This window comes from Pongo abelii, chromosome 2 (genome assembly GCF_028885655.2).
Source record: "Pongo abelii isolate AG06213 chromosome 2, NHGRI_mPonAbe1-v2.0_pri, whole genome shotgun sequence".
NCBI classification, from domain to species: Eukaryota; Metazoa; Chordata; class Mammalia; order Primates; family Hominidae; genus Pongo; species Pongo abelii.
In genome coordinates, this window is record NC_085928.1 from 109506395 (window position 1) to 109521322 (window position 14928).

At 45.1% G+C, this 14928-nt stretch overlaps 2 protein-coding genes across 11 annotated transcripts in view; one reads left to right on the forward strand and one right to left on the reverse strand.

Annotated features, from left to right (window-relative positions):
- The window catches only part of EXOSC7 (exosome component 7), a 35371-nt gene extending 33008 nt beyond the window's left edge, over nucleotides 1-2363 (reverse strand). Inside the window, exon 1 of the mRNA XM_002813868.6 lies at nucleotides 2242-2363. Within this exon, the coding sequence (XP_002813914.4) occupies nucleotides 2242-2298 (57 nt within the window). The 5' untranslated portion in view covers nucleotides 2299-2363. The remainder of the gene's footprint in view (nucleotides 1-2241) is intronic.
- Nucleotides 2364-2653: 290 nt separating this feature from the next.
- The window catches only part of ZDHHC3 (zinc finger DHHC-type palmitoyltransferase 3), a 60652-nt gene continuing 48377 nt past the window's right edge, over nucleotides 2654-14928 (forward strand). For 5 of the 10 annotated variants that reach the window (XM_054550907.2, XM_063722541.1, XM_054550914.2 and 2 more), the window contains exon 1: nucleotides 8537-8975. The gene's annotated coding sequence lies outside the window, so the exon portion shown is untranslated. Of the gene's footprint in view, nucleotides 3287-3871; nucleotides 3972-8536; nucleotides 8976-14928 lie in introns of those variants that run through there. The other 5 variants (XM_054550909.2, XM_054550923.2, XM_054550917.2 and 2 more) reach the window with 5 other exon arrangements.

A 14928-nucleotide genomic window follows, 5' to 3' on the forward strand; every position in this document is an offset into this window, starting at 1 on the left:
GGAGCAATTCCACCTCCTTAGGGAAGCCTTCAGAGCATTACAAGTCCCTGGAATTCTTTTTATTTATTAAAAAAAAATTATTTCTTTAGAGATGGGCTCTCACTGTGTTGCCCAAGCTAGTCTCAAACTCCTAGGCTCAAGCAATCCTCCCATCTCAGCCTTCCAAAGTGCTGGGATTACAGGCGTGAGCCACCATTCCCAGCCCCTGGTATACTTTAACTTCAACCTCCACTAACTATACCACTTCCTTGGCATAGATCTTACATTACCTTTGTCTTTATTTTATTCACTTTTACTCTCTGTTTGTCTCCCTCCTATCTTTCATTTATTTCACAACCATGGTTTAGCGTCCCTACTGTTTCCCACATAACATGCCAGGAGCTAGATATATGTTGGTAAATAAAATTAACTAACTTTGCCCAAATTAGATCCTAAGCATCTCAAGGACCAGAAGTGAGGCTTACAGTGTTTTCTTCCCCCACAGCACCCAGCAGATAACAGGTGTGTTATAAATATAAATGATTTCCTAACTCATTATAAAGTAATAAAGGATTTATGACTATGGTGGGACTCTGCTGCTGGATAGCTAATAAACTGCCATGGGAATTAAGGGTGCCGGGGAGAAAGCTCTAACCTTGAGGTTACAGATATATCCATGCCTCGGTGCCACTTTCAGAGATGAAATGTGAGAGAAAATAGGACACATGACAGAATCAGTATATCATGGTAAGCTGCGGTAACAAAGAAAACCAAAGGTTTTTAAATTTAGAGGAAAACGGTTATCCGTAATGTGTCCCTAAAAAAAATACTTTGAGGATAAAAATCACCTGAACAAAGTGTATACAAAAATATAGCAGGGAAAGACATATCTAATTGCTTTTGGGCATTTTTATGCCCCCTCACACACAAATAACATACATGTTACTCTGTAATACACACATATGTCCCACTATTGCTAAGCCTGAATTATAACTAAAATATGCAACTGTGAGTTCTGACTTTATTATCCAGGCTTAATATGCTAAATATTGGCATTCTTCATATATAAAGGGCCCAGAAGATAACGGCAGGTCACGATTTTTAAATGGACATGTCCTTAACTCATGTTGTGGGACTTTAATGATAGCTGGCCGCTTCAATCTGATGGCTACATCACGGGACCACTGACTTTGCAGTTAGTACTGACAGAGGAAAGGCATGAGGAAAAGAGGTAGGAGCTGTCGCCAGAACTCCGCCGAGGATGGGATGAAGAACTCTGATAGGAGGACCACACCGTGGGTTAACAAGTGGAGACACAGCCAGAGGAGGATACAGGGTAGCTCGTTAACAGGTCCAACATTTTTCAACCCTCGTTCTGGAGTGGTCAAAACCAGGGGTTTAATATAGCACACAGAGGACATTAGGTTATAGCTGCCTAGGGATCTTAGTTCTCCATTGGCAAAATGGAAACAGCACTTAGGCTATCGGCTGCCTAGTCGCTTTTTTTTTTTTTTTTTTGAGACGGAGTCTCACTCTGTCGCCCAGGCTGTAGTGCAGTGGCGCGATCTCGGCTCACTGCAACCTCCGCCTCCTGGGTTCAAGCGATTCTCCTGCCTCAGCCTCCCGAGTAGCTGGGACTACAGGCGTGCGCCACCACGCCCAGCTAAATTTTTTTGTATTTTTAGCAGAGACGGGGTTTCACCATGTTGGCCAGGACGGTCTCTTGACCTCGTGATTCGCCCGCCTCGGCCTCCCAAAGTGCTGGGATTACAGGCGTCCTAGCCGCTTTTTAAAAACCCTTCCCCCTTTATTTGTACGGCAATTTGTATTTTCAAAGTGCGTTCACCTCGCATGCGCCTCCTAACCACGAGGTGAGGAAAAGCAGGCCAGAAGCCCACCTCCAAACTCCCATTTCCTCGAAGAGAAAACTGAGGCTCGGACCAGTTATGTGCGCGAACGCCGAATGGATGGCCCTGGGGCCTATGCTCTCTCACTAAGAAAAGGCCTCCGAGACTGCCCAACGCTTCCTGCCCGGGTTCGGAATCTTATAGACCCGCAAAACTGCAAATGCGCTAACAGTCCTAAAAACATCCGCGTTGCCAGCTCTGAATTGCAAACGCCGGCAGCAGAGCCGTTTAATCACAAGGTAAACGGACAGTCGCCGCAGCTCGGCTGCCTCCTCCCTGGCAAACCCAGAGCAGGCCGCGACCCGCAGGGCCAGGCTGAACCCGGCGGCCGACCCAACGCCGCTGCTGTCGCTACCTGGACGCCGTGCACGATGTACACCTTCTCTGCCTCGCTCAGCGCCACGGACGCCATGCTGCCGAGCTGCCCCGCGAGCCGCACGTCATCTGCGCGCCTCGCTTCCTCTGGACCGCGCCCCCACCTCCCACGCCCGCGTCAGCGCGTCATCAACCTGCGCGGCGGCCGCTCTTGCAGCCGCGGCCGCCGCCACTGCCGGGAGAGCTCGATGGGCTTCTCCTGCGCGCCGCCCGGTGTCTGGCCGAGTCCAGAGAGCCGCGGCGCCTCGTTCCGAGGAGCCATCGCCGAAGCCCGAGGCCGGGTCCCGGGTTGGGGACTGCAGGGGAAGGCAGCGGCGGCGGCGGCGGGAGCCCCACCGGGGTCTGGGACTGGGGAACTGCCTCCGGCTTCACGGTCAGTTGGGAAGGGAAACTGGGGTAGGGGTGAAGAAGCTGAGGTGAGGCGAGCCCCACGGGCCGGGGGACTCCCAGTGGGAGAGGCGTGCGGCGTAGTTGCTCAGAGCTGGAGTTGACTTAGGAGCTCGTGTGTGTGTGTGTGTGTGTGACCCCGACTAAGGAGGGGCGGACGTCGTGATTGGCCCGGGGGTGCTGTTTCCCCGCTCTTCTCTCCTCCATTTCTCTAGTCCCTAGGATGGCTGGAGAGGCGATGCAGCCCTCCGTAGGTAGTTCTTGGTGGGAAGGGTCCGGGAATGGGGGACACTAATCCTAAGGCGTCCCCACCCCTCCACCCAGGAATATCTCTCGCTGGCTCGCTCACTCTCTGTGACCGAACGCTGTCCCAGTACCTTGCTGGGACCTCTTGCCTCGGGTGCTTACCAGAGCGTTGTCCCACAGACAGGGGGGAGGAGGCGCTTGGTAACCGGCGCTGGCGGGGTGCGCAGTGCCCGGACGTTCCCCACGCTTCCTAGCGGGAACTGGAAACCCCGGCTTGATGGAAGTGATTACTGGGAGCTGTGAGCAGTTGCCCGAAAAAAAGCCAACCCCAACCCCTTGCGATGGCCGAGTGGGAGTATGGGCATTGGATACCCGGAGAGGATATCTGCAAGGTGAAGCTGGGGTCACCAAAGGAACTCATTAAGGCGGGGCTGACAAAGTATGGTGCAAGTTTTAAAGGAGCTGGGTGGATAAATGGGAGAAAGTTAACCCAAATTAGTTGAAGCAAGGAGGGCAGGTTAAAGCAAGTCTGATGACTTTCCTCATGTTCCATTTTTGAGGACTCTCCCTGTTCTCAAAAGTGAAAGTAACCCTAAGCAGCTTGATCAGCCAAAAAAAAAAATGGTATTTATCAGATAATGGCTTCAAATACAGTTTCAGATAACTATTGGGAGCCTACTATAGATAGGCTTTGTGCTACCTTTAGAACACAAGACAAGTAAAACACACTATGCCCAGAGAAGTTCCCTGGGCAGATGAAGGCTCCGGGGCCAACATAACCACAGATCATGGTGGTTAGAGCTATGATGGTCGCATCAGTGGGCACAGTGGGATTGGGAGGTCGTCTGATAAGGTTATAGAGAGGAAGTGCTTGCTCACATTCTTAAGCATTAAACTGTTGAGCTCCAAAATTGATGATCAGTTCTTCGTAGACTGGACATTAGATGTTTCTTATGTCTCTACATAATTCTCTACAGGGGCACCTAAAAGGAAGACAGCTTGCAGGGTTGGACTTTGCCTTCCAGGGAAACTGAAAGAGGTGAAGCCGGAAGGATTTCCTTGCTAATGAAGGCACAGGTGCCCCACCTGTTGTGGCACATAGATGTGTTTGTGTGTGGTTGGACGGCTGGGTTTTGTGTGAGGAGCTCTGTTGTGATAAGATAACATGATATTGCTGATGTTATAAATGATATTTTCTAGATGTGCTAGAGATTGCTCAGAAAGGAGAGACCCTGGAAGTGGGATTTTAGAAGCTAGGATATCTGAGGAGACTGAGGATTTAAGAGGTGACAGCAAATGGACAGATCAGAAAGACACAGGAAGAAAAGCCTGAGTTCAGATACCATGGAGTTATCTTTATATAAAGATTTTCCAATGTCTTAAAATACAGAACGTGTATTTGAACTGTCCCCCCCCCCCCCCACAATTGACAGGAATTCCATACTGGACAAGGGTCTGCAGTATTTGCTAAATAATGTTATGAATGATGTCTTATATATTAGGCTAAGTAGGTAAGAGAGATGTAAACAGTAGAATGTTCCTTTTTAAATTGTCTACTAAAACAATGACAGTCTTCACTAATCATTCTGCTTAAATGCTGCCAGAACATTTTTATCACCTTTGCTGTAATAGTGCATTGGACATCTTTAAAATCCATAAATTCTGAGTTCTTTTTTAGTGTATTGAAGTAATTCAAAGAACATATGATAACCAAAAAAATCAAGAAGTCAAGGATGGCACAGTATTAAACCATCTTGTTTCTCCATCACTATTAGATTCATTTATTGAATGAATAAATGAATTGGGGCATACTATTCTGTAGGTTTGTGTATTCTAAAACCTTATACTCTTAATTTTCAACACTAATTTACATAGTGCTTATTGTATGCCAAGCATTGTTCTAAGCACTTTATAAAGATTAACCAGGCTAGGTGTGGTGGCTGACACCTGTAATCCCAGCACTTTGGGAGGCTGAGGCGAGTGGATCACCTGAGGTTGGGAGTTTGAGACCAGCCTGACCAACATGGAGAAACCCCATCTTTACTAAAAATACAAAATCAGCCGGGCATGGTGGCGCATGCCTGTAATCCCAGCTACTGGGAGGCTGAGGCAGGAGAATCGCTTGAACCCAGGAGGCAGAGGTTTCAGTGAGCTGAGATCATGCCATTGCACTCCAGCCTGGGCAACAAGAGCGAAACTCCATCTCAAAAAAAAATAAAAATTAAAAATAACTGATTCAATCCTTGCAACAGCCCTATGATGCAAGTATTTTTATCCCTATTTTACAGATTGGGAAGTGAGGTACAGAGAGGTTAAATGCCTTAACCAGGGTCACAGGTTACATCATTGGTAAATGGCAGAACCAGGACTTGAGACCAGGCAGTCTAGCTCTCCTGCCCATACCCCTAACCATCACCTTACACAGCCTCCCCCCAGGTTTTATTACATTCACCAGATTATTTGGTGAAGGAAGTCCCAATTTTGTTATGGCATTGGTAACGGTCCTATGAACTATATAGTTAATCTTAATTCCAAAAGCAAGAAGTCTGTTCAAGCATAAACTCATATTCCTTGAATCATTTTTCTAGAGGAACATGGAATGTGGTGCTGACGGGACGTTGCTGTGTCTGTTGCAGCCCAATATTTTAAACAAGGCAAAAGGTTATATATGAGCAGAATAAGAGCTTAACTCCAAGTAGCTAAGGAGAGAGCCCTCAATGGCAAAGATGGCTGATAGATCTGATACTAGGGTTGAGTAGCATGCATGGAGACCCAGATTCCAACCGTATGCCATACTCAGATATCTAGAAACTCCAGACAGTGTGTTTGCATGCCTGTGAGTCCCTAGTGTTCTTATGGGCATAAAGAGATAAACTCAAAACACAGCACCTGCCTAAAAGTAGTTTAGAATTTATTATAGTGGGGGAGCCTAGGACCTCCAACTACTGCATGAACAAGACAATAAAATAAAGTGCTCAATTGAGACATGTGGCAATTAGAAGAGAGGCCAGCCTATAATAAGGTGCTAATTGTGCAGGTCAGGTATCAAATACAAAAGGTAAAGAGCTGCTGCTAGCCACAAGCCGGCAACAATAACATGACAGAGATGGAGTAACTCTGTCCCACTCAGCCTTGGTTAATTAAACCAATAAAAGCCAGTTACAAAAGAGCTTCAGGGCAGTGCTGAGTCTGTGGTGCTGATGTTGCAGAGAGCTTTTTTGGAGACAGAGTCTCGCTCTGTTGTCTAGGCTGGAGTGCGGTGGCACGATCTCTGCTCACCGCAACCTCTGCCTCCTGGGTTCAAGCGATTCTTGTGCCTCAGCCTCCCAAGTAGCTGGGATTACAAGTGTGTGCCACCACTCCCGGCTAATTTTTGTATTTTTGGTAGAGACTGGGTTTGGCCATGTTGGTCAGGCTGATCTCGAACTCCTGGCCTCAAGAGATCTGCCTGCCTCGGCCTCCCAAAGTGCTGTGATTACGGGCATGAGCCACCATGCCCAGCCGCAGAGAGCCTTAAAAGCCCGGTAGGAAACCTTCTGTTCCCAGTCCTAAGCAGACATGGCCACGTTTTAGGCCTTTTCCTTTGCATTTTCACCATTAGCCCAGCACCCTCGAAATGTACAAAGTGAGTTACCGTTTTCTCTATAGATCTGTTTCCTTTAAACACTTTGCATTTGTCCTGCCTGTACCTTGTCTTAAAAGAATGAGGTGGGAGGATCCCTTAAGCCCCAGAGTTTGAGTCCAGCCTGGGCAACATAGACCCCATCGCTAAAAAATAATAAAATAAGTAATAAAATAATGATAGAAATGAAGAATATCTGTAAAGAATACTGTCATAGTCTGGCCAGCAGGTCTTCATCTGTCTTCTAGACATTGTAACTTGGGATTACAGTGATAGAAAAATTGCTAGTAATATATGGGTAAAGCTTACTACTCTTAATTAGAGGAAAAGTTATACGGTCTTCACGTGTGTTTCATTTTGGGAGAGTGACAGCATGTTTCCTATGTATCATTAGGGCATATTTGAGAAAAGGGGGTCACAGATCCTGCTTACCAAATGTAGAAATATTTAAACACACACAACCTGATAGCCATGGAAAGTAACAAAGTCTCAAGTAGAAGTGGAAGGGTGATATCTCAATGTTGACCTGCTAGGGGAATAAATGAGGCTCATGCCATGCTGCCTTTAGTTCCTTCCTGTTTTGCATTTTAAAAAATCATTTGCTTTCCTCCTCGGAAGCAGATTTCCAGAGACAAATGACCAGTTCATTCATGGCTGTCAAGTGTGAAGGTGAGAAGGCTTCAGGTGCATGTCCCACTTAATTCAGTCATACATCCTAATACATTTGGAATGCATGGGAAATGTCATCATTTCATAGTCTTCTCCAAACCATAGCCTTCGTAGTATGTATTGACTTGGCACTTGAACTCTTGGCAAGATATGAATATGTATTTCCTCTTCAAGGTCAGTGGAGATGGAATGCCTTTGAGTGAGATCACTTTCTTACCTTAGCAAGGTGAGCCTAATGGGACAAGTACAGTTCTGGCCACAGTCCTGTTGCAGTAAAGTCTTCAGTATGTGAAGTATATGTTTCTAAACCAAGAAATAGTAGCAGAGAATCTAGAAAGACAGGTTGTTTAGGAAGATAACAATCTATGGTGGTAGGACTTCCGGGCATCTTAGTCCAAAGATTTGGGCTTTGCTATTAACTTGCTTTATGACTTTGAACAAGTCAGTTAACCTAAGTCTCATTTTGCCCTCAAGTGAGTATCTTGCCAGGTTTTAAAACTCAGAATGGATCCTGGATATGCAAATATTTGAATATTGAAAAATGGCCATGTTTAACTTGGGGTTTTTAAGACTTCTTTCATTTACCACTTCGTTATACTTGATATATTTTGCTAGTGCTTTTTCCACCCTGAAAAAAAATTAAATGAACAAAAGGAAGTCGTAATTTTATGCTGTACTTGATTGAAAAAACTAAACATGCTCAGGAAATTGCTAAGAGAGATAGTTACTAGTGGGCTTCTTTTTGAATATTAGCAAATCGGGAAAAGAGGTTAAGGGAAGCTTTTGGTAAAAAAATGTAAAATCCAAGATATTAACAAAGAAAACGTTGAATTTGCTCCTGAGAACAGAGGACTCATAGAATCTCAGCCCTGCAAGGGGCTCTAGCAATCAGCGTGATCTCCCCCTTTGTTTTATCAAATGAGGAAACTGAGGCCCAGAATGGTAACTGTCTTGCCTGAGATCGTGAGGTTAGCGAGTGGCAGGATTGGGAGTAAACTCTGGCCTCTTGATTCCAAGCTCAGTCTTCATTCCCTTTAGCACTAGCCTCCCATCTATTTCCAAAGCCCTCTAGTGAATGGCTGGAGAACCCCTCACCAGGTAAGCAGGGGCTGTGTTCTCTTTCTCACAGCCCATTGCAGCCTTCTTTCTGTGGTCCCAGGTTCCTCCCAGGGCTCTGCTCTTGCATTGCCACTTACAGTGCCTGGAATAAGTGATACCAGCAGATTCCTGAAAGTCAAATGGCTCCCGTTTTTGAGCCCTAGTACCTAGTACAGTTGCAATAACTGGTTCTCTCCCTTCCCTAGCTAGTCTTTCGGATTTCTCTAAGCACTTTTGCTTTTAGTCCCTAAAAACACCCAAGCTCTGGCCTAGCCTAAGTGATGTCACAGTGGCTGTGTGGCTGCACATGACACAATGTGGGCCCAGGTGTCATTCTCAACATCCTCAGGTGGGAACCTTTGCTGATAGGTCTCTGCCTAGCATGGGGGGAGGCGCTTTTTCTCACAAAAAGCAGCATTCTGTTACTTGGCACCACAGGAAGTATTTCCCAGCCAAAGCAGATTTTAGTGATTCAATCCTAGGGTGACTCTTCTGGCTGAGGCTTCACGGCCTTCCTGCCTCCTAGGTTAGGGCAGAATCAGTATTCTAAATGTTGGCTGGTATTCAGCCAGGGCCCCACCTTAGAGCCCAAAATGCTTATGTTCAGGCCTGTGGCCTGTGAGCACCACTGCATGCAGCCCACCCGATAATGCCACCTCTGCATAACCATGTGTGGACAAGATAGCCCAACCGTAAGTAACCCAAGGTCACTGATGGAAACATCAATACTCCTCCCCCTTTTATTTTCTGTTATTAGACAAAATTTAATTGTTGTAGTAAGTAGTGAAAAGCAAGCCCTGGGGCAAGAGCAGACTTTGGGAGTATATCCTGTCTCCACCACTTCCTGGAAGTATGAATGTAGGCATGCTTCAGTTTTCTCGTTTCTAAAAGCGGGATTGGGAAGTGGGCATTTATACCTGCAAAATAGAGTAGATGTGAGAATCAAACAGGAAGAGGCATGTGTAGCAGGCAGCCCAGTGCCCTGATGGAGGCAGGGGTGACACCTTAAGTGAGGGTCAGGAAAGAATCAGGGCCCCACCCTACATTCAGCATATCCCACACTTTGGCAACAATCAAGCAAAACTGGAGCCTACCCTCACAGAGGCCAGAAGACAGTTCATCGTCAAATGAGGTCATGCACTGGATTACAAGGGGTTCACAAACTATGAGAGTATCACCATCATCGACAAGTGTTCATTGGGTAGCTGGAGCAGTCATTTATTGTTGCCTTTATGAAGATGCTCCTGCTGGCTTACAAACTTCCTGCAAGGAGGAGTTAATGCAGGGAGATGGCAGCGTAGCAATTAAACAGATTGTAGTAGTTACCATCCATTAGACCTAGAAAACAAGTTAGCCACCTCCCTGTGAAGACCCACTGACTCCTTGAGCTTCACTTCCTTACTCATCTGTAAAACAGAGTGGACCGCAATTTGGAAGCAGGGCGGGTAGTTCTCACAGTCTCTTTACAAGCAGCTATGTTTTTGAGGGCTCAAGTCTGTGAGGTAACCCAATGAGTGTCATGCTCCATTAATGAGACAGGTGCCAGAAGGGGCTCATAGAAGAAGGAATGCTCAATTTTTATTTATTCATTAGTTTGTTTGACAGGGTCACACTCTGTCACCCAAGCTGGAGTGCAGTGGTGCAATCTTATCTCACTGCAGCCTCAACCTTCTGGGCTCAGGCGATCCTCCCATCTCAGCTTCCCAAGTAGCTGGGACTATAAGCACACACCACCATGCTCGGCTAATTGTTTAAGATTTTTGTAGAAATGAGGTCTCGCTATATTGCCCAGGCTAGTCTCGAACTCCTGGGCTCAAGCCATCTGTCTGCATGGGTCTCCCAAAGTGTCCTTACAGGCGGGAGCCACCATGCCCAGACCTGTTTTTAAAGAATAGGTATTATGGGTGCCCAGAAGCTAGTGAAAGGGAAGTCTGCTTAGAGTGCCTTTCTTGAGTGTTTTTGTTTGTTTGTTTTGTTTTGTTTTTAAGAGTCAGAGATTAGAGATCCTAGTCCATCCCCCTCACTTTAGAGAGGAAGATGCTAAAGCTAAGTTGAAGTAACTTCTCCTCAGGTCCCTCAAATGTGTGTAAGGGAGCAGGAAGTACAACTCCTGTTTCCTGCTTGTGCATTTCTCTCATTCCAACTTTGGGTGGAAAAAAAAAAAATCCATGTGCTGTGCTAAAAAGTGCAGTCTGTGACGGCAAGCAGAGCCGTTTTGAATCCTGGCTCCACCACCACCTCACTCCATGCGACCTTGGGAATATTCCCCAACCCCTCTGAGCCTTACTTTTTCCATCTCTGCAATGGCAAATAAAAGCTGCCATGCTGGGTTGCTGTAAGAATTAAAACGAGCTGCTTTGCGTAGTCCTGAAGCATAATAGGCATTCAGTTAATGTTGATGCCCATCTCCATTGCTGTAGCCAGTACTGCATGTTTTGCCTAAAACATAAGTTTTCGACAAAATGTCAAAAGGACTTAAATTTTCACATTGTAAAACAGGAAAATTTGACTAAAATCTACCACATGGTCTTTAATATTTCTCCCAGCTCTAAAATTCTGATTTTTTTTAACCAGTTACTCTTACAAGTGGTCTTGTTTTAAAGTTGTCTCAATTTTTCTGTTCATTGCAATGTATAAATGACACCCGTGAAAAGGGAAAGTAGACCATGTTACCCAAATAAGTGGTGTCTTCTGCAGATCTCCAATGTTTGTAACGTTTATTATGTCACACTATACATGAGTGTGTCTTTTTTTTCCCCAATTAAAAAAAAAAATTATAGAAACAAGGTCTCACTATGTTGGCCAGGCTGGTCTCTAACTCCTGGGCTCCAGTGATCCTCTTGCCTCAGCCTCCCAAAGGGTTGGGATTGCAGATGTGAACCACTACATCTGGTTCAGGTGCATATTTTTTTTAGTAGATTAGTAAAGCCAGGAGTTGGTAAAATAGCCAATTGTAATAAAATAGTAAGTAGAGGAACTGTTAGCCTCCATGAGCTATCCAAATCCCAGACTGTTTTCTGAAATGAAGGACATTGGTAGGAGTCTTAGTGTGTGTATGAATGGGTTTTGTAAGAAGGTGGTCAGTTATGAAGCAAGAAGGAAATTTCAGTTTACCGACCACTTCCTGGTTTCCTCAATGAACTGTAGTATGTGTGAGGTTTGGCTTGGAGGTACAATATTTTACTTTTTTTTTTCCATTTGTTTTTTGTTGAAGGCTGAGTAAGACAGAGACAAAAGGCAGGCAGAGGGAGATAGCCCCTGCTGTGGAGAGAGAAACAGTGTAGACTTGTTGGTAGTAAAGATCTTATAAAACAGGCCAGCTCGCTCTGCCTGTCTGGACACTTTCCTTGTCTAGCAGGGTGTGCTGCAGAAGATAAGGCACCTTTCTTCTGTTAGGCTTCATACCACACCCTTACCTTTTTGAAAAAGTTTAGTGACTCATCCTATTTTTTAATGAAATATTTCAAATATAGTGATTCATGGTTCATTCTTTGTTTTTCTGAGACTCATCTAAAAAGTGGGCATAAAATTTACAATCCTTTTGGATCCTTACACAAATAAAGGTAATTGTAGTGCAGGTGAATTAATTTTCTACTTGACCAATTTTGTTTCTAAAGCTTCTAAGGCAAAGATCATCTATTTGATCTTTGAGGTTGCAGGGCTGGCTTGTGAATACTTTAAGACTATCCCTCTAAAATATGAGAAGTTCTAAAAGAAACAAACACCACATTTTTAAGACTACGATTTAAACCATAGAGGGTTAATGTTATATTGATTAGAGTGAATTTCAGCTGAGAGTTATAGACATATCAGAAAAGATGCTACCCTCTTTCAGTGGACATTTTAAGTGATTGTTTAAGGGTAGACTGAACTATTTAACTGTGGTAAGAATTAGTTTAGGTGGGAATTCAGTGTTTAGGACAAGTTCAAGAGGATACCAGACCAGCCCTCAACAGCAGTCTAGCATAATACTAGATTTATTAAAATGTCACATATTCACTTGAAACAAATTTTGGCTTAAGCCAAAAGCATCCTATTTTAGAGTTTCTACTATTTTGCTGATGTTCATGACATCTGCTAAGAGGCTGATGAAATTGAGTTTCAATTTTATAGTTCCTACTTGTAGGGAGCCAGAAAGTTTAATCCCTCAATTTTTGTTTTAAGTATATAGATAATCCTTATCTCTAAGCCAAGGGGAGATCATTGCACCTGATTTCGAGTTTGTTAAACCAGTCTGTATACAGCTATTTCATACAGGCTCCAATGGTTGAGTTAATTGCCCTTTGTTGATGCTACTTTATACCATCTCAAGATGTATGCTGTTCACGAGTGCATGAATGTTCATGTGGATGTGAGAATGTGGGTGGATGCGGTGTTTTAGAAAAGTAATCCTCACAAAGTACTTTGAGGTGCTTCCAAAGATTTGGTTTTAGATCTGGCTGAACTACTCCATGACTTTAGTGTAGGATCTTGTCTTATAAAAGCAGGTGAATAGGACTTGTTGGCAATCTGAGAGGATGGGGGTCCTTGGGACACTTGCTGGACTGAGAACAGTGGCATTTTGGGACTCTAATACATTCAGTAGAGAACTTTTATGTGACAATCATGCTTTGACCCTGTCCATAAAGCATGGACCGTGGGTCAGGGTTTTGTTTTGGGTTTTTTTGCCACATGATAAAGATTTGTAGGGATTTGCCCCTCACTCAACAAATGATGTAACTGGATTCTGCCCATCACTAGCAGTCAACACTTGGCCAGGCCAGTTCATCCTGGCCAACCCGATGAAGTGCCACAGTGGGATGGGGCCTGAGAGCTTGGCATTAGCACCACCATGTTCAAACCCTTTGAGCTGCCTACCATGGAGAGACAGCATGGGGACTGAGGCATAAGTGGTATACCTCAAGGCTGACCCAGCAACCCAGTCCCTGGGGCTCATGGAGCCCCAGACTCCACTTCACTGAATATGTTTGTGTCTGTCAGTGTGGGTTAGCAGAAGAGCACACGTATGATTAGGTATAATGAAGCACGTGTGTTATGTATGGATCTGGAGGCAATTTTCTGGACCACAGCAGTTTTTGTTGTTGCTTTTAGAATAGCACTAATTTCAGGCATTTCTTGGTTTTGGTTTCTAGAACTCTATGAAGGAATACTAGCTGATTTTCTTTGACTTCCCACACACTGCCCCCCACAGAGCTCAGGTCATCATTTTGACACCACCTCTTATCAGGATTGCTGGCACTAGGGAGTTCCAGAACACCTCTGGGCCTGTGGATCCGTTTCTCCTGTGACTTCCTTACCCCTGCCCCTCCCCAGGCTTAGTTCCTTTGCCTTTCTGGGCTTCAGTGAACTCTTCTATCAGGTGAAAACAATAATTACTTTGAACATGGAATACTAATATATGGAGGTGCCAACTCTTTTTAATGCTATAAAACCCTTAGCCAAAAAACTTCAATATAGATTACTATAATTCAAGTTACAAAATGATCATTGTTCTAGATCTTCCTTGGAAAACTATTAGCCACTTAGAGGAACAGAAAACCTAATACCACCAAAATGAGACTCAGGCCTGTTGCCCTTGTGCCTCCCTGGACTTGTCGGCCTCTGGACTCAGACCTCTCATCTGTCTTGCCTGTCACTTCTAGAGTGGCCTTGCCACAGCATGAATACTATTCCCGCACAACTTTCCGCAGAAACTTTAGGGCTCATCAGTACCTTTCAGGATGAAATCCCATCTCATTATGAAATTTAGAGGCTTTCTAAAACACAGCTTTCTCCTACCTGTAAAGCCTCATCTCCAATCACCTCCTCTCTTTCCTACAAAGCCTGCATGTGTCCACAGACACGCACACAGCCCTGGTCATCCTGCCCCTCCCCTTCCCCACTAGTACCACCAATTTTCCTGCCAGGCCCACCCGACCCCCCTTGCCTTTTTGTAAGTAGTATGTTTCACTTGGCTCCGGGCGCTGCTCAGAGCCCACCCCTTCAGAAGTCCTTGCCATGAAAAAGTCTATTTATTTCACTTATGGTTGTTGGGGTTTTTGTTGCTTTTGGTGTTCGGGTTTTTCCGGTACTGTTTGTCCCTTTTTTGTGCTATTCATTAGTCACCTATGTGTTAGCATTATTGTGGGTGTGTCTGTTTGATATATGTGACCAGTCACTCAGGAACTATTGATTTGAGCACATATACCAAACACTAGGCTACAGAGCTAAATAAAATGAGACTTGCAGGTTAGTAGAAAAAAAGCAAATAAGACTAGTGTTATTAGGTTGGGAGCTGGGGGAGGGAACTGGCAGGGCCTGAGCAGGGCAGCACACACACATTATTGTCCACATCACCACTCATGTGTGAGCCCCCTGCACAGCTCCTTGCATTTAGTGGCTGCTCCATGAATGTCTTTTTGAGTTGAACTGAATAAAGAGAGGAGTTTTTAGAGACCAAATAGGGCAAGGGGCCGGGGTGAAGGAGACAGGGAGGGGGAACTAGAGGAGGCTGCCCCTCTGAGAGCATGGGCTGGCAGGGGTGGTTTGGGGTTTAGGGCCCATCTTCGGGGCCCTGTCCCAGAGGCCTGAGCAACCAGTTCTGCCCAGCTCCTTGGAAGTAAGGAGCTTGTAGGGAGGTGGGTCCTTGGCAAAGGTCTACTGCTC